Here is a 19,430-nt window from a genome sequence, read left to right on the forward strand (position 1 = left end):
AATTCTACAGTTCATGTCTTCATTCCCATTCTTCTTTAACCCCTGTGCTCACATTGTCAGTTATGGAGAATGGAGATGGGTAGCCAACAACAACACTTTACAGTTATACAGCGCTTTAATACTAAAACATCCCAAGGCACTGCACAAAAGCATTAAAACAGAATTTGGCATCAAGCTACATCAAGGAATATCAGGGTTGATGGCCAAAAGCGTGATCAAATAGACAGGTTTTATGGAGGAAAGAAAGAGACAGAGTGGTCTTAGGGAGGGAAGTCCACAGCTTATGGCTTTGGCAGCTGAAGTCATGGCCACCAATGGTGGAGCGATTAAAACTGTGAATGTGGAATTAAGAATCTACCGATGACCATGAAACCATTGTCGATTGTTGGAAAAACTCATCTGGTTCACTAATGTTCTTCAGGGAAGGAAATCTGCCATCCTTACCTGGTCTGGCCTACGTGTGAATCCAGAGCCCCAGCAATGTGGTTGACTCTCAACTGTCCTCTGAACAAGGGCAACTAGGGATGGGCAATAAATGCTGGCCAACCAGTGACACCCAAGTCCCACAAATGAATAAAAAGAGGAGCAGCACTGATATGTTGAAGGGCTGAAGAAGTTTACAGAGATAAGGGGAGGGTGAAGCCTGGGAAGATTTGAAAATAATGGTGGGAATTTTCAAACACAATTGTTGTGTAGCTCGGAGTCAAGGTAGGTCCAAGAACACAGCAATAAGAAAATGGTACAGTATGAACCTAGTGGTGACAAAAGCAAGGATATTTTTGACAGGAACAAACAGGTCCTGCTTTGTCCTAGTAGATCACACAACCACAAGTGTTCCCCTTTGGTATGGAAGAGAAGCCTCCACAAGACAGAAGGGGGAATGGACCACAGAATCAGGATCACCACAGCTAGGGTAAAGATAGCGGCTGATGGACTGAGATTCACTCTGAGAATGACACAGTTAGCTGGAAAGGTCCGAATTTAGGATTTGGGTGAGACTGAATCCATTTACTGGGCCCTCAATATTCAAAAACTGCTGCATTCACATTCAAGCTCCAATAGGATTCCGAATTCACAGCTTTTTCTAGGGATACACCTGGGGACACAATGATCAGAATATAACTAGGTTTGATATTAAAACTGAAAAGAAGGGGTAATAGTTAATGATAAATATACTTTACTCGAGCTAATTTCAACAAGGGAACAGCCCAAATATATTGGAAAGAAAAGATGGGAAATAGAACAGTGTATATAGTGGAGGTGGTTATAGAATTAAATTTCATACACTTACATTTATGAGGGGTAGAGATGCATAAACATACTGATCAGTAACACACATACACTTACAAGCACTACACTTACAATTAAATGTTCAAATTAACAGTGATGCCAGTGTGCCTTTAAGAATTTTTTTTAAAAATCATGTTCTCTTAAAGGTACAGACAATGTGAATGGAGAGAGGGTTAAGCACAGGTTAAAGAGATGTGTATTGTCAATATCACCAACCATTATCAATACACATCTCTTTAACCTGTGCTTAACCCTCTCTCCACTCACATTGTCTGTACCTTTAAGACTTGATTACCTGTAAAGACTCGCATTCCAACCATTATTTCGTAAATTGAGTTTGTGTTTTTATATGCCCTATTTGTGAACAGAACTCCCACTTACCTGACAAAGGACCAGCGCTCCGAAAGCTAGTGGCTTTTGCTACCAAATAAAACTGTTGGACTTTAACCTGGTGTTGTGAGACTTCTTACTGAAAAAACTAGAGGCCAGAAGTGGCATTATCTCTACCTCAAGGTCTGTTGGAAGTTACAAGGCTGGGAAGTCAGAGTTTTAATTCTCCAACCAAAGAACTAAGTTGCAGCATCACATGAGCATTCGTATTTTCTGTGCTAAACTTGTGGCAAGTGTATGGTTTAAGGAAGTTTGTTTGGTTGGAACATTTCATATAGTTGTTAAGGTTTATACAATATCATGGTTGTATTTTTTTTCTTAATTTGTAATTGGTAAAAGCTATTGCTATATGTTAACTGTTTTCTTAAATAAACTTTGTTTGATAAAAGCTCCCTAGTGGGTCATTTGAATCATACCTGAAGTGAAACATCTCATGCTTACTTTAGCCAAATTCAAATTGCAAAATGTATGATTCAGGCGGACTTCATGAAACACTTTGGAGTTTCTGACCTGAATTATAACAACAGATATATACACAAATCCATTTATATATAACAGGTACATGTACACTTATATGCTTGCTATCAAAGACATTAAAATTTATATTCATTTAAGAGATACATTGATCTAACTAAAACTGATGCATACAAATGCATTAACGTGATAGGGAACCCTGTTCACTCCCTGCCTGGAGTCCAACAGCTGAGAGTCCTGAGTTCTACATCCAATGCTTTTTACTGCAGGCTTCTGAGAAAATAATGTGGCATTTGACACCTTCCCTCAGGAGTAGCCATAATGATACCCAAATAACAGGAAAGTTTTATAAAACAATGTGAAAATACATTTTTTAAATTAAAAAACTGTGATCTGTTCCAGATTAAATAATTCAATATAGATTGACAGTCGATGCTTGAAAAGTAGCAACTTATGATTTTATACAAAACCTTTTTATCTTGAGAGTTTGTGTCATCATTTGTATAAAGGTGGGGTTAATATTTAATGTGCTGGCAGTGTCATAAAAGCAAACCGTTTCAGTGGACTGGCCACCACGAATTTGCACTGTCTGGTTCAGCCTAAGTAGATGTCCAGAGAGAGAGACTGTCACCCACGACAACCTTTAGACCAGGCGATATGGGGGCTGAAAAGGATGTCATCAGTCTTTCTTATGTTAAAGTAAAGTTTATTTATTAATCACAAGTAAGGCTTACATTGACACTGCAATGAAATTACTGTGAAATTCCCCTAGTCGCCACACTCCGGCACCCGTTCGGGTCAATGCACCTAACCAGCACATCTTTCAGAATGTGGGAGGAAACCGCAGCACCCGGAGAAAACCCACGCAGACACGGGGAGAACATGCAAACTCCACAGTCAGGGACCCAAGCTGGGCATCGAACCCAGGTCCCTGGCGTTGTGAAGCAGCAGTGCTAACTACTGTGCCACCGTGCCGCCCCCTAAATTCTATTTGGTGCCTCTAATTCCAATTCATTGTTTTCAATGTTTTGCACAGTTGCAGATCAACAGTGCAAGTCCAACACATTCATTTTTTTTTGCTCTCCTTCCTCTTCATCATTGATGGATTGTACCGCAAAGCTGGCCTCCTGACTAGCGGCCCTCTGCACCTCAGGGACCGGACGGTACTTAATGGTCACTGAAATGCCAACTAATCAGAGCAACGGAAGCTGTCCCATTGATGAACGGTTTAGAGTGGTTTAGTACTCGAACAGCCCAAGCCTTACCCTCCAACACCTTGGTTCTATGGTGGAAGGTGTAGCATGGCTTCTCCTTGTACAGCGGCATTTCCTCATACTTGGGCCCCCGGCGGTGGAAAGGATCTTCCCAACCTCTGTCCCACACCGGGCACTCGGGATCGGCCAAGCCCGGCACGTAGTGCATCCTGTCCCAGTACGTGATGGGCTCCAGGCCCGGGATTTCCATCCGCTGCGACTTCTTCTGCGGCCGCTGGGCCTGGGCGGACAGCCCGCCAGTGACATGGAGGAGACGGCAGCCTGACAACGCAGGGACTAAAGTTAGCGCCCGGACACGCACACCCCGGCTCCACATCGCGGGAAATTTCTTTTAAAAACAAGGCCCGGCGCTTAACCCGAGGCGTCAGGAGAAAAACTAGGCCCGGCCGCGTTACTGGGGCAACCAGGCTTCGAAAGGCATGGCGGGTGATGAACCTTGACCTCAATTGTTTTGCATACTTTGATTGACATTAGAAGTGACCATTCAGATAGAGGGTGAGGTCATATTGAACCAATGAGCGGAGCGCCAATCGAATGGGCGGAGTCAAAGGTGCCACTTGTTCTGTTAGTGGAAGGAGAGAGTGTCCCTGGTCCTGACAGTGTCTCTCCAGCCTGGAATAAGGTTGTCACCATGGGCTGTGCGACTCCAAATGCCGTCCCAGATAAGAACTGTTCGTGAGCACCTCTCTTACTTTGAAACACGATTTCTTTTTTTTAGGTTTTATGTCATTATCAGGCATTGGAACACCAGCGTCAGTCCTGTGAGGTTTAGTTTTGTTTTGTAATTTTCATCGGGAGTAATTGAGTAATTGTCCAACATCTCACAGATTAATGATCAAGGCATCCCCAAATACACCACAGCCAACGAACTACTTTTGAAGAGAGGTCACTTGTTTTGTAGGCCAACACAGTTGTTAGTTTGCAAACAGCAAGATCCCACCAACAGGGATAAGGATAAATGTTGAGCAGGTTATCAGAAGTTTTGCCCTTCCTTGAATAACGTGACATGTTTTAGGTCGACTGGAACAGACATCGCCTATTTTGTTTTCATGGTTGGGGTGCTGACAAGGCTAGCATTTATTGCCCACCTCTAGATGCTCTTGGTGGATCTTCTTGAACCACTGCTGTTCTTTGCAGTAGTTTGGGTACAACTGAGTGGCTTGCTAGACCACTTCAGAGGACAGTCAAGAGTCGACCACAATAGTTTGAAGCTGAAGTCACAAAAAAGTAGGATCCTCAGATTTTCTTCCTTAAATTAATAAACCAATACCAGCTTTCTCAACCTTGTCCCTCACCTGAGGTATGGAAAACCTCAGGTTAAATCATCAGCCTATGGCCATCTGGGACTATGACGACTTTATCTTATACCAGCTTTTTATTTCCACATTTTAAAATACTGAATTCAAATTCTCATTGTGGGATTTGAACACAGTTCTTCTGGTTTAGTTCAGCACGGTGACCATTACACTGCCCTTGCTAGTTTTTAATATCTCATCTGAAATACTGCACCTGCATTAATCATTACTGACCCAGTGTCAGTCGACATTATACATATAAGTACTGAAGTGCGTCTTGAACTTGAAACCTTGTAACTCAGAGGTAAGATCCCGACTAGTGGCAACATTTTGAAATCATTAAGTAGCTGTCTGTGACCAATTAAAATACTGGGACCTGTCCAGAATGAACATAAGCTTCATGCCAATAGATTTGCATTTGAAAGTTAGTTATGGATCAGCTAATTTATTGACAGGAAGCCATAGTAACATTAATATGCAGATTGCTGTCTGATTGATCCGAGCCACTGACTGCATCCCTTTATCTGGCCACTGACTGGGGCTAAACTAAACTATCTGAAACCTTGATGTTATATTTGACCCTGAGATGAACACATCCACAGCATCACTAAGACCATCTACTTTGCCACAGTAACATAGTCTGGCTACACCCCTCCCTCAGTTCATCTGCTGTTGAAACATTCATCCATGTCTTTACTCCCTCCAAACTTGACAATTCTAAGGCACTTCTGACCAGCCTCCCATATTCTCCAGCCACAACCTAGGAGGGGCTGTAGGTATCTCTCTCTGTTCACTGCAATTCTATGTGCTGCTGTCATTTTTACCTCCTCCAGTTTTTGATGTGGTCTACCCATCCACTCCTCGGACTTGGCCTGTCCTTTCCTAATGTCCCATCTTCTATTGTCACCAACATTAGACTCTCACCCTGCCTTTTCCCTGAAGTTGTGCTCTTTCAATTTCTCCTTCACTTCAGCAAAAAGCTTAAGATATGCTAGAACTCCAATTTTCCTGCAGAATAATTCATTGCTTTTTTGCTCTGTCCAACTGATTCTAAGAACCCTTTGCCAGAGCTATAATTCAATCGCTTTAACCCTCTTTTCAGCAATCTTATTTAGGGACCAGCTCTCAGACTCATAAAGCACATCAGTAAACTTGATGCTGCACCAAGTCCTGTTGAGCCATCACCTCTGTGATCACTGACTTACATTGGCTCCTGGATAAGCAATGACTTAATTTAAAAATGTGCATCCTTGTTTTCAAATCCCTCCATAACTTCCCCACCTTTGTAATCTCCTCCAGCCCCACAACCCTCCAAGATATCTGTGCTCCTCTAATTCTGACCTCTTGAGCATCTCCAATTTTAATTGCTACACCACTGGTTGCCATGCCTTCAGCTACCTGGGACCAAAGCTCTGGAATCCCCTCCTAAAACCTCTCCACCTCTTTACCTCACTTTCATCTTTTCAGATGCTCCTTAAAACCTGCTTCTTCAACCAAGGTTTTAGTAATTTGCCTTAATATCTGCTTATGTGGCTCAGTAACCACTGTGAAGCACCTTGAGATATTTTATTACAAGAAATACAAGTTGCTGAATTTATTAAATAGTTGCTATGCTGATTGGTTCTATATGATATTATTCCAATGCCAACCTGCTTTGAATTTATGAAATAGATCCAATCTCAGGCAGTCCTCGGATTTACGACGCAATTGGTCCCTGAAGACCACATTGTAGTCAAAACCGCATTAGTCAGGACCGATTTTCCTATAGGAACAATGTTATAAATGGGGGAGGATTGGTTCCTGAACCAAGGCCAGAAATCACTCGGGGTGCTAGGCGATGTTAAATGCTCTCAACTCTTGCCCTGTCAAGTTGCTTAGGCGACAGTTGATGCCTGCATGCATTATTACAAGTTCCCCTGTTAGTGTGGGAGATATAATGAAGCCATTCATCACTGTCAGTTGCCTGTTTAACCTTAAACGTCTGTGTGTCTGAGCGCATATTAAATACAAGATAAGTGCATAAATGCATTAAAATCGCGGTGGTTATGCCAAAAAAATTTAACAGAGTAAAAGACTTGTTTCCAAAGTAATAAAGACAGTTTGACCTGTCCATTCGTACAGATGGGTGGCGCAGAAGGTCAATGTGCAAACATGAACGTGCTGGCGTGGCATCATAAAGTCTAAAGCGATGTTATAAAGGCGAAATGGGGTGTCAATTTATAACCATTTTAAGTGCCATTCCTCATAATTCAAACATTGTAAAGTTGGGGACTGCCTGTACTGACCGAAAGATCACTACTGGGGTGTGAAATACTGAGATAAAGTAGCAGCGGAGTTCAGCGAAGAAACACAGTCCTATTTTTGTTAGAAAAGTACAGGGAAGGACAATTATTTGATAAATAAGATAGGTTGCATTTCATTTCTGTCAGCTGTTGGTGTTTCGTCAATACCTGTACAATAATTAGGAAAATGTGCAAAACAAATTATTTGTTATATGAGTCTGTTAGTGGTTGAGTTTGGTTTAAAAAAGAATTATGTCAATTTGTCCTGCATTTCTTGAACTCTGAGTGAGAATATAATAATGAGTTCACCTCACCACTTCTACTGCAGTTCTGTTCTTTAAGATGAATATTGTCCAATTATGATTTCAATTTATTGTGTTTACATAGTTATAAAATGTTGCCACTCTAAAATGTATTAATAAATGGCTGTAAAATCTATCAATATATTAATGTAAATTAATATTTACTTTGGTTGTAAACAACACATTGTTAATGTGGTTTTTCGGAGTGGCATGGTGGCACAGTGGTTAGCAGTGCTATCTCAGCACTAGGGACCCCGGTTCGATTCCTGCCTTGGGTCACTGTAAGTGCGGAGTTTGCACATTCTCCCCGCGTCTGAGTGGGTTTCCTCCGGATGATCCCGTTTCCTCCCACAGGCTGAAAGATGTGTGGTTAAGTGCATTAGCTATGCTAAAAATCTTCCCTCAGTGTATCCGAATAGGTGCTGGAGTGTGGCAACTAGGGGATTTTCACAGTAACCTCATTGCAGTGTTAATGTAAGCCTACTTGTGACAATAATAAATAAACTTAAAACTTATATCTGGATTTGTTAGCTTCTTACTCTAGAAGATATCTCGCAATGGTCTTTTGTTGAAAGCACATTTATTTATTTGCATGCTAACTGTTTTCAAAGGTTAAACAAGGGTAAGCCCTAGCTGGAGCTACTCTCAGTCTTTTTCACTCAGGAGTGACATCAATGCGATACATGTAAAATAGCTAGTATTAGAATTAACCCTTTACATCTCCTCCCAAGTTCACTCTTCCCACAAACTGTTAACCTCATGTACTATTTACAATTTCCATTAAACTTCTACTTCCACCCTTTTCTCACCAAGTCATTTTCTGCAACGGTGTTCTCAGCTTTTCTGGAGGACATACATTTTAATTTATTGTCTCCTTGGAAGGCAAACACATTGGTGGAGTAGGATAGTAACTCCTCATGATTGCTGGCTGCGACAGTTACATTGAGCTGAATGTAAAGGTAGCGAAGGCCAATCAAGGAAAATCTGATTCAAGAGCCATCTCTCCAGGACTAGATTGATCACAGCACTTGAAAAGGAAGACAACGATCTGAAATTCTCCCTTTCATCATCATCTACGTTTCACACAGAGGAGAGGCGGAAACTTGACAAAATTAAGCACTTTCAGCTCCTGTGAAAAACTTTGCGGCCGTATCATTCACCACTGCTGTAACGGCAAGAGAAGCATTCTATATACGACTAAGGTATGATTCTAGTAGACCAAAAAGAAGAACAAAAAACATCCCGAAGGCACTGCAGGAGACGAGAAAGGAGGACCTCCATACTACTCAGGGTAGGAATTTCTCTTTCTATTGGTAGTGAGAACATATCTCCACGCTAGCTTCAGCATGCGGCTACTCCACCATAGACAATGAGATCTTGGGGTCAGCTCAGAAAGTAATATTGCATCTTCATCAACAATGGAATAAACTTCAGGACCAGAATCTATGGGATGCTCTTGAGTAGTACTCTGGTCTGTAGATTTGCTTGAAAGGTTTAACATCAGTGTCGGGCATATTTACTACAACAGTATCAATAGTAATAAAAAAGACAGCGAGTGTCAATACTTCTTCACATAGTTGCTCTAAAAGCAACTGTTTTGTCTGATGCTGTGCCTACTTTCTTAGATGGGGTGCAGAGTTTATATACCTGTATTGCAATATGTTCACTTTGTTTCAGTTCACCATTTCTAATGTGTAAATCTCTCTCTGTGGCTTGGTGGTGCTACGTGACTGCTGATAGCTGGATTTTTAATTCAGCCTTCTCTTTTAGAATCACAAATTATAGAATAGTGCAGAAGGAAGCCATTCGGGCCAACGCGCCTGCACTAACAACAATCCCACCCAAGTCCTATCCTTGTAATCCCACCTATTTACCCTGCCTAAGGGGCAATTTAGCATCTCCAATCAACCTAATCCGTGCATCTTTGGAGTGTGGGAGGAAACTGGAGCACTCAGAGTAAACCCACGCAGACACGGGGAGGATATACAAACTCCACACAGACAGTCACCCGAAACTGGATGTAAACTCGGGTCCCTGGCACTGTGAGGCAGCAGTGCTAACCACTTTGCCACCGTGCTACTCCTTTTAAGTTTTAGACTTCTCCAATTCATGCTTAATTTTAATATTTTCAGGTTCCTTTTGATGCTCACCTTTAAGCTGTTCTAAGGTGCTGTTTAGCTGTAGAAGCTGTGTAGTTTAGGCCACTCTTTGTTACTAAAAGAAAGGTTGAGTGTTTCCATGGCTTGTTGATGAGATCGAAATGTGGCTCTAGCTTATATTGGTATGGATTTATAACCTCTGAACTTAAATTATTGGTTTGATCCAATTTAAGTTAAACTTCTAGTTCTCCCTGGATAGCTTTTTGCCATTTGCTTGCAATTGTTATTGCACGTTGATGGAATAACAAGATAAATTCACCTTTTTATTACCTTCAATCAAAGTTCTCCTCAAAGGCACACAAAGACTTCACAATCATTGGCAGTGGAATCAAACAGTGTAGTAAAGTCCAGGACTTCTACTTGCCTCTGTGATGAATTCATTCTCTTGTGTTCTTTCCCGAAAGACCCAATTAACGTCTAAAATACCATCTTACAGGTGGTCACCGTCTTTCTTAGCGCTTCCTGTTCCCACTTCTTCTATCCTGTCCCCAAAGGGAAGTGAAAAATCTGGAATTTCCTCCTGTGGTTCTTGGAGTTGAATAGAGGAGTTAAAGTGTTACTTTATTCAGCCATGAAAATCTGTCAGATAATACTGAGACACCTGCTCATAGAATCATAGAAACTCTACAGAGCAGAAAGAGGCCATCTGGCCCATCGAGTCTGCACCGACCACAATCCCACCCAGGCCCTACCCCCATATCCCTACACACTTACCCGCTAATCCCTCTAACCTACACATCTCAGGACACTAAGGGGCAATTTTAGCATGGCCAATCAACATAACCCACACATCTTTGGACTGTGGGAGGAAACCAGAGCACCGGGAGGAAACCCACGCAGACACAACGAGAATTTGCAAACTCCACACAGACAGTGACCCAAGCCAGGGATCGAACCCAGGTCCCTGGAGCTGTGAAGCAGCAGTGCTAACCACTGTGCTACCGTGCCGCCCTGCTGTTGTGTCTAATTTGAATTCAGTCAGATGACCGTTTAAGTGAATGTTAGAACTCCACTATTAGTTTGTATTTTCCTTTATTTCTCCTAGAAAGGTGCTTTCATGGTTGTCAAGGTTGAGTTTCTTGAATGGAGGTTCCATTAGCAGATTTTTCCTTCTGTCTTATAAACACAGATTTCCTGGAAGGGCAGACCAGTTTAAAATGGCCTAACATGCACTCTGCAATTCGGGCAGGGCACTCTTCCCACCTATGCACCTTCATCCCACCACAGTGGGGACATTTGAAAATTGCATTGATGCTTTTTCAGGACATTTCCCTCGAGCTGCCTTGCTATACTTCCAGTTTTACAGCTCACAAACTGAACAACTTCATCGGGCTGTTCTTAGGAAAATCCTCTCGCATCTCTTGACAAAAGCCTTATTCTGCATCTGTTGTTCAGCATGTCTAGCCAGTTATAAACTTTGCTTAAATTTATATCTTCCCAAGATGTAAGAAGTCAGAGAGATTCTCATGTAAAACACCAACAATTATTCTATCTCTGATCAGGTGATCTTTTAGTGCTCCATACTCTCAATTTTCAGCTTGGTGGTACAATTCATTAATGAATGAGTCAATCCCTTCACCCTGTCTTTGAATACACTGAATAAATTATGTTCCCTCTTAATGACAATATTTTTATGAAAACCAAAGTATGAGTCAAAATCTCCGATGACATCCTTGGAGGAGGTTGTCTCTTTGTTTACTCCTTCTGGCCAGTACATCATCTGCTATTCACCCAACAGCATCTAACAAAGTGCTAACTTGAGCTTTCTTCTCCTTATTTGCAAGACCTGACACATTGCAGTATTGAGTAAAATATCTTCACCAATTTTGCCAATGCTTAGCTTTTCTGGTACCCTCTTATTTGAAATGATTTTGGTAGGGGCAGAGTAGCAGCCATTTCTCACCCTGGTTCAAAGCTGTCATTGTCTGTGGTGCTTGTCTTGTTGTCACTGGGCTGCCCTTGTTATTTTGTCATCTCTGGTGTGGTTGGTGGGCTGATCTCAAAGTCCTTCACCTGCTGTGCTGAACCGTTGCTGGGTTTCACTTGAGGCTTTTCCCACCATTTATCACTGATACTCTGTGGGTGTAGTCACTGCTGCTACCATGTGGTTTCATCTCAGGATTTGTTAGCTTCTTATTCTAGAAGACATCTTGCTGGAGTCTTTTAATGTTTTTTGTTGAAAACAAATTTATTACCTACTATTTACAAAGGTTAAGTAAGACCAAGATTGGAGCTACTCTCTAAGATGGTTCTCAAGTCATTTTCTGTCAGTGAGTGACATCACTGCGACATGGCTTCTTATGCACATGCTCAGAAGCTATTTTTAGCTGTTAACCGGTTACTCTACAAATATGATTTGAAAACTATCTTCCAAAATTGCTTTGAAGTTAAAACTTTAAGTCAGAATATAATTTCTGAGATCTGCGGTGAAGATTTACGATGTTAACAATAAAAACTATTATTTTTTCTAAATTTCGATTGTATTTTGAAGGTGATGGCTGATAGTGAGGATGAATGGCTTTCCCTTCGACCACAAGAGCCTTTGCCCACCCAGTGTTGTGGTAGTGGATGTAAACCATGTGTATTCGACATTTATGAGCAGGAACTTGAGCAATGGAAACAGGCAAAAGTTAAAGGAAATCAAAATCTTCTGAGTCAGAACAATGAGGTAAATATAGATTGGAAACCCTTCCAAAGCTATATGGCAAGCTAAAAATGTATGCAAAGCTTCTTCACGTGTCTTCCCCCACTGCCATGTCCCGATGGATAAATGAATAAATCAATCACATTGAACAGCACTATACAAACCAGGAAGTTCCAGATTAGTACTGAGGTGAGCCCGATTGAGTGTGTGTGTGTGTGTGTCTAGTGGGACAATGATTTGGTTTGACATTGAGGATGCAGAAGTGGGATAATCTGTTGCGAGTTGATTAGGTCCAAACTCAAAGAATTCTCATTTCAGCATTAGAAGACAAAACAAATTTGTGGCTCTGTACCCGATTGAAAGTTTTGCGTCATCAGGAGAGAAAGGGAGTATATTAGCTTGTACAGATTAACACTATTACAATCCTTATGCCAATAAAATACTTTCCATGCGGTGTCCCTGAATATAGTTAATAATTTTAGTAAATGTTATTCAAACATAAGTATGACCCTTGATAAGTTATGAAATAGCTGGGTATTTTAATTGTATTGAAACAAAGGCAGCATTGTACAACAAATGACCTGGATGTAAACTGTCAAGTTAGTTGAGTTTTAAAACTAACAAGTTCCAGAATTTAATGATGAATTCAATGATCCAGGGCCTGTTTATGGGGTCAAGATGCAGGTTAGGGGTTGTTGTATGCAGCACTGCTTGTTGGGTGGATCTGAGACCAGTGTAAGAAATAATAATCCTTAAAAAGGTCAGACGAGGACTAGAGTGCTAGACTAAGACTATAAAAAATAGTAACCGCAGTAGGCTGTTTGGCCCCTTGGGCCTGCTCCATCATTCAGTAGGATCATTGCCCCCTGCCCCCAGTTCTCTGTGGCAAGGAGTACCAAAACTCTCAACCTTCTGAGAAAAGAAATTCCTCCACATCTCAGTGTTAAATCGACACCCCTTTATTCTGAGACTATGCCCTCTGGTTTCAGACTCTCCAATGAGGAAACATCCTCTCAGCATTTACCTTATCAAGAACATTAAGAATCCTATGTGAGATACTGACACTGGAAAAGAGGGGGCAGCCAGCATGTATTGCTGATCTTGGTACAAATCCAAGACCTGGGTCTGCAGCACGGATGTGAGACAGTTACGTATTTATATAATAGCACACTGGTACATTTTTAATATTTGGGATGGTCAAAAGTAAACAGTTACAGAACACAAAACGAGTTGTTTTCATGTCTATTAATCCTTCACAACAATCATAACAAACTTTCAATTGTAAAGTCATAATGTTTAAAAAGGAACATGCTACTTTAACCACAGGAGTCATGTATTGATTGATGGCACTGCTTTTCATCAGGACCGTTTATTAAGTGTAAAAGAAAATTTAATTTGACAGATTAAAAGATAAATGATGCTTGTGAATGGTAGAAGGTGAAATCAAAACACTGTATTGTGGTAACTATCTGAAATCTATCTTGAATTGAACACAGATGAAAGCTGTGGATTTATGAATCTCACTCTTTCTTGTTTCGATATAGAATTATCCACATGGAACAGAAATTCAGTGATGTTGCCCATTATTTATTAGAAAATACCTTATTTCATGTCTTGTTTCAGTTAGTAAGAATTTAACACCAGGTTAAAGTCCAACAAGTTTATTTGGTAGCAAAAGCCACAAGCTCCTTCTTCAGGTGAGTGGGAATTCTGTTCACAAACAGGGCATATAAAGACACAAACTCAATTTACAGAATAATGGTTGGAATGCGAATATTTACAGCTAATCAAGTCTTAAAGGTATAAACAATATGAGTGGAGAGAGCATTAAGACAGGTTAAAGAGATGTGTATTGTCTCTGGACAGGACAGCCAGTGAGACTCTGCAAGTCCAGGCAAGCTATGGGGATTACAGATAGTGTGACATGAACCCAATATCCCGGTTGAGGCCGTTTCTTATTGTTCTTATTGTTTCAGTTAAAGCAGAATGACTTGCGATTAATTGGAACTGAGAAATGGAGTGCTTTTAAGATAGAACATGTGGAGCAGCAGACAGCTGACACTTACCTGTATAGATTCCAGTTGCCCAGTGGCTGCTGTCTGGGGTTGACTGTAGGACAACATATTGTAGCCAGGTAAGAAATGTGAGTAGTATTTATTTGTATTATTAGTTATTCAGTTCAATCTGTGGAAAATAAACAGAAAGGCTTGTATTTATATTGGAAGTTTCATGACTCCCTGACATCTCAGAGCACTTTAAAGCCAATAAAATACTTTCAACTGTAGTCACTGTTGTAGTGAAACACAGTAAGAAGTCTCACAACACCAGGTTAAAGTCCAACAGGTTTATTTGAAATCACGAGCTTTCGGAGCGCTGTTCCTTCGTCAGGTGAGTGGTCTGCTTTCTTGCATTTTTGTAGAAACTTGATGTCTGTGTCGATATGTGCGATCTTCTTGGAGATCCTCTCCACTTTGAGCTGGCGGTTTGCGGTGTCGTTGGTAGCCATGATGTGGAGATGCAGGCGTTGGACTGGGGTGGGCACAGTAAAAAGTCTCACAACACCAGGTTAAAGTCCAACAGGTTTAATCACTCTCCTGATGAAGGAGCAGCGCTCTGCAAGCTCGTAATTCCAAATAAACCTATTGGACTTTAACTTGGTGTTGTGAGACTTCCTTACTGTGCCCACCCCAGTCTAATGCCGGCATCTCCACATAATGAAACACAGCAGCTAATTTTCACACAGCCAACTCTCACAAATAGTAATGTGATAATGACCAGATAACCTCTTTATTGTGATGTTGATTCAGAGATAATACCATGAAATCTTTTTCATCCATCCAAGCTGGCAGATGGGACCTCAGTTTAATATTTCAGCCACATTTGGCCTAAATTACATTGTTTTGCAAATACAGTAGTGCTGCTGATCTCAGCCCCAGCTGACACTGCTGACTTTTCTTTTATTATTCATTCATGGGATTGGGCGTTGCTGGCTCGACTAGCATTTATTGTCCATCCCTACTTGGCCCTTGAGAAGGTGTGCTGAGCTGCCTGCTTGAACTGCTGCAGCCCCTGAGATAGGTACGCCCACAGTGCTGATAGGGAGAGTTCTTTTTAGTTTCTTTTTAAATCCCACCATTTGCCATGATGGTCAACAGGAGAGTGTCCTCCTGTAGAGATGGTCAAAGCAGTGGAATTGGAAGAGAATAGGGAGTAAAGGGATATGAGGAATTGATTAGGGATGATCTTATCAGGGATTTAGATACAGACACAGGGATATACTGAGGTGAAGGGAGTGACCATTGATCTCGCCACAGAAGTTCACAGGATGTTTGCAATTGAGTGCAGGGAGCTAGCAGGGATGACTAAGAGATCACTAAGGCTGAGTTCCCACTCAGTGCAGAGGCTAAAAGAAGAGAAAGCAGAGGATATATTTGGTGCTATTGCAGTTAGGGTGAACAAATTCAGAAGATTTTGAATCAGAGTAGTGAGTAATGGAAAAGGGAGGAGAAATCTGAGAGGTAGGGATATGCCTGTATGAAACTTGGAGGTGAGAGTCCTGCCACAGCCATGATTATTTGGGGAGAGCACATGTTGGAAAATCATACAGAGAAGTTTCTTTCAGGAGGAAAGAATCATGTTTGTCAGTGCTGAGTATCATCCACCATGAGAAATGTAAATTCTGGAGGGAATGCAAAGAGGGGAAGAAATTGTTGTTCTAACTTTTGGCATTGAATGGGGGACGCAGGTTAACCTTGTGGGAAGATACTGGACAAAATTGTCAAGAAGAGTAGAGGATGGTCTAGTTGAATCAGACTCAGTTCAGTGGTGAGAATGTCCTAGTAAAGAAGTGAAATCAGAGTCAACAACAACTGGAACAAAGTCAGTAAAGTCAAGGAGTGTCCAAAACAGCAGTGCAAATGGCAGAAATGATTTGCCTGCTGGACCACACTACTGTGGATCAACACATTAGCACGGCGGAGAGGCTTGTGTGCTCCAGTGATTCCTTCAGTGCCTGTCCAGAAAGAAGAGCTGTAGCGGAATGATGTAAGCTATCAAGCTCCAAATTGACATCACTGTCCTCAGTGAGGCCCACCTTCTTAAAGAGGGGCAGCCGAAGGAACAAGCAGGGGATACACCTGCAGGAAAGGAAAGGCTGACAGCAACACTTGTATCCATGATATTGGTTTCGCCATCTGGAATAGGGTCTTGGATGCATTGTCAGAATCTTCAATTGTGTAAATTAAAGACTCATGACACTTCACCTACAACTCAGCTGAAACTAATATCCCACTGTCATCAGCGCTTATGACCAACCCTTAACTTTGATGAAGATTTTCAGGAACGGTTGTTTTCTGACCTTGATAAAGTTCTCATTGCCATCCTAAAAGAGGAAAAGATTAACCTTCTCAGGAACTTTAATGCCAGGGCTGGCCATGGCTCCCACCTCTGAAGAGGAACCATTGGGAAAACGGGGTGGGAAAAGCCAATGCAAATGGTGTCCTCATGCTGACAAAGTGTGCTCAGCATGGCCTCATTCGAACATGATGTGGAGATGCCGGCGTTGGACTAGGGTAAGCACAGTAAGAAGTCTCACAACACCAGGTTAAAGTCCAACAGGTTTATTTGGTAGCACAAGCCACAAGCTTTTGGAGCGCTGCTCCTTCGTCAGCTCCTTCACCATCATGTCACACTATCTGTAACCCCCATGACTTGCCTGGGCTTGCAAAATCTCACTAACTGTCCTGGCTGGAGACAATACATATCTCTTTAACCTGTGCTTAACCCTCTCTTCACTCACATTGTCTGTACCTTTAAGACTTGATTACCTGTAAAGACTCGCATTCCAACCATTATCTTATCCGCTCCGGGGAAGTACTGGACGACGAAGGGTACTCAGTCCGCCATGTCCTGTGTTTGTCTTCTGAGGAGGTCAGTGCAGTTGTTCGCTGTGGCGCATTGGATCTGTCGATCAATGAGTCGAGCGCCATATCCTGTTCTTATGAGGGCATCTTTCAGCGTCTGGGGGTGTCTGTTGCGATCCTCCTCATCCGAGCAGATCCCGTGTATACGGAGGGCTTGTCCGTAGGGGATGGCTTCTTTAACGTGTTTAGGGTGGAAGCTGGAGAAGTGGAGCATCGTGAGGTTATCCGTGGGCATGCGGTACAGTGAGGTGCTGCGGTGACCGTCCTTAATGGAGCTGCGTGTGTCCAAGAATGCAACCGATTCCAGAGAGTAGTCCATGGTGAGTCTGATGGGGGGATGGAACTTGTTGATGTCATCATATAGTTGTTTCAGTGATTGTTCACCATGAGTCCAAAGGAAGAAAATGTCATCGATGTATCTAGTGTATAGCATCGGTTGAAGGTCCTGTGCGCTGAAGAGGTCTTGTTCGAACCTGTGCATGAAGATATTGGCATATTGAGGTGCGAATTTGGTCCCCATGGCAGTTCCATGTGTCTGGATGAAGAACTGGTTGTTGAAGGTGAAGACGTTGTGGTTCAGGATGAAGCGGATGTGTTGTAAAATTGCACCTGGAGATTGGCAGTTGCAGCAATGCCATCGTCGTGGGGGATGTTTGTGTAGAGTGCAGAGACATCCATTGTGACGAGGAGTGCTCCGGGTTCAACTGCTCCATGTGTGCTGAGTTTCTGTGGGAAGTCCGTAGTGTCGTGACAAAAGCTGGGGGTTCTTTGTACAATGGGTTTCAGGATGCCCTCAACGTAGCTGGAGAGGTTCTCACCCAGGGTCCCATTGCCTGATACGATGGGACGGCCGGGTGTGTTTGCCTTGTGTATCTTCGGGAGGCAGTAGAGATCTCCAACGCGGGGAGTACGTGGGATGAGAGCACGAAGGGTGGTCTGAAGGTCCGGATCAAAGCTCTTGATCAGTCTGTTCAGTTGACGAGTGTGTTCTTTGGTTGGATCTGCGGGTAACTGTCTGTAGTGTTCTTCGTTGTTCAGTTGTCGGTACACTTCTTTGCAGTAATCCGCTCTGTCCAATACGACAGTGGCCCCTTCTTTGTCTGCTGGTTTGATGATAATGTTGCGGTTGGTCTTGAGAGCACGGATGGCGTTGCGGTGTGCTTGGGTGACGTTCGGGGCTGTCTTGTGAGTGCGGCTGATGAATCTGGCATTGATGCACCTCCTGACGGCTTGGGCATACATGTCGAGTCGAGGGCAGCGGCCTTCTGGAGGAGTCCAGTTCGACTCTTTCCTCTTCGGTTTGTGCACCGCGGATTTCTCTGTCGGCTGTTCCGGTTCATTGGCTGTCTCATTGTGTTCGCTGTTGGCCTCTTGGGGTTTGTGGAAGAACTCCCACAGCCTCATTCGCCTGATGAATTCCTCTGTGTCTGCTGCGAGACTGATGGGGCCTATTTTGGTGGTGGGGCTGAGAACTTCGATTTCATCTGGTTGAAGTGTGTAGTCCGACAAGTTGACAATGGACTTTCCTGCAGTGGTACTGTTTTCTACTGTGGTACCCGGGGAAGCTTGGTTGCTGCTGGTGGTGATGCCATGTCATCGATGAAGACGAACATCTCGCCAAGGCCATCCCCACACCCCCAAACCTTCAAACAACCGCACAACCTCAAACAGACCATTGTCCGCAGCAAATTACCCAGCCTTCAGGAGAACAGTGACCACGACACCACACAACCCTGTCACAGTAACCTCTCCAAGATGTGCCGGATCATCGATACGGATGCCATCATCTAATGTGAGAACACCATCCACCAGGTACACGGTACATACTCTTGCGACTTGGCCAACGTTGTCTACCTGATACGCTATAGGAAAGGATGTCCCGAGGCATGGTACATTGGGGAGACCATGCAGATGCTACGACAATGGATGAATGAACACCACTCAACAATCACCAGGCAAGGGTGTTCTCTTCCTGTTGGGGAACACTTCAACAGTCATGGGCATTCAGCCTCTGATCTTCGGGTAAGCGTTCTCCAAGGCGGCCTTCATGACACACAACAACACAGAATCGCTGAGCAGAAATTGATAGCCAAGTTCCGCACACATGAGGATGGCCTCAACCGGGATCTTGAGTTCATGTCACACTATCTGTAACCCCCACGACTTGCCTGGGCTTGCAAAACCTCACTAACTGTCCTGGCTGGAGACAATACATATCTCTTTAACCTGTGCTTAACCCTCTCTTCACTCACATTGTCTGTACCTTTAAGACTTGATTACCTGTAAAGACTCGCATTCCAACCATTATCTTGTAAATTGAGTTTGTGTCTTTATATGCCCTGTTTGTGAACAGAACTCCCACTCACCTGATAAAGGAGCAGCGCTCTGAAAGCTTGTG

General features: G+C 42.8%; 2 protein-coding genes across 6 annotated transcripts in view; one reads left to right on the top strand and one right to left on the bottom strand.

The window, feature by feature from the left end:
* mrpl37 (mitochondrial ribosomal protein L37) overlaps window positions 1–3,872 on the bottom strand; it is a 30,674-nt gene extending 26,802 nt beyond the window's left edge. The window contains exon 1 of the mRNA XM_078218260.1: window positions 3,420–3,872. Coding sequence (XP_078074386.1) covers window positions 3,420–3,744 — 325 coding nt within the window. The 5' untranslated portion in view covers window positions 3,745–3,872. The remainder of the gene's footprint in view (window positions 1–3,419) is intronic.
* An 88-nt stretch (window positions 3,873–3,960) lies between these two features.
* Window positions 3,961–19,430, top strand: part of LOC144497266 (NADH-cytochrome b5 reductase-like) — a 30,548-nt gene continuing 15,078 nt past the window's right edge. The window contains exons 1-3 of one of the 5 annotated variants that reach the window (XM_078218262.1): window positions 3,961–4,189; window positions 11,958–12,134; window positions 14,087–14,244. In XM_078218262.1, the coding sequence (XP_078074388.1) occupies window positions 4,079–4,189; window positions 11,958–12,134; window positions 14,087–14,244 (446 nt within the window). In that variant the 5' untranslated portion in view covers window positions 3,961–4,078. Of the gene's footprint in view, window positions 5,028–8,189; window positions 8,599–11,957; window positions 12,135–14,086; window positions 14,254–19,430 lie in introns of those variants that run through there. The other 4 variants (XM_078218264.1, XM_078218265.1, XM_078218266.1 and 1 more) reach the window with 4 other exon arrangements.

The sequence above is a fragment of the Mustelus asterias genome, chromosome 8 (assembly GCF_964213995.1).
Source record: "Mustelus asterias chromosome 8, sMusAst1.hap1.1, whole genome shotgun sequence".
In the NCBI taxonomy this organism is placed as follows: Eukaryota; Metazoa; Chordata; class Chondrichthyes; order Carcharhiniformes; family Triakidae; genus Mustelus; species Mustelus asterias.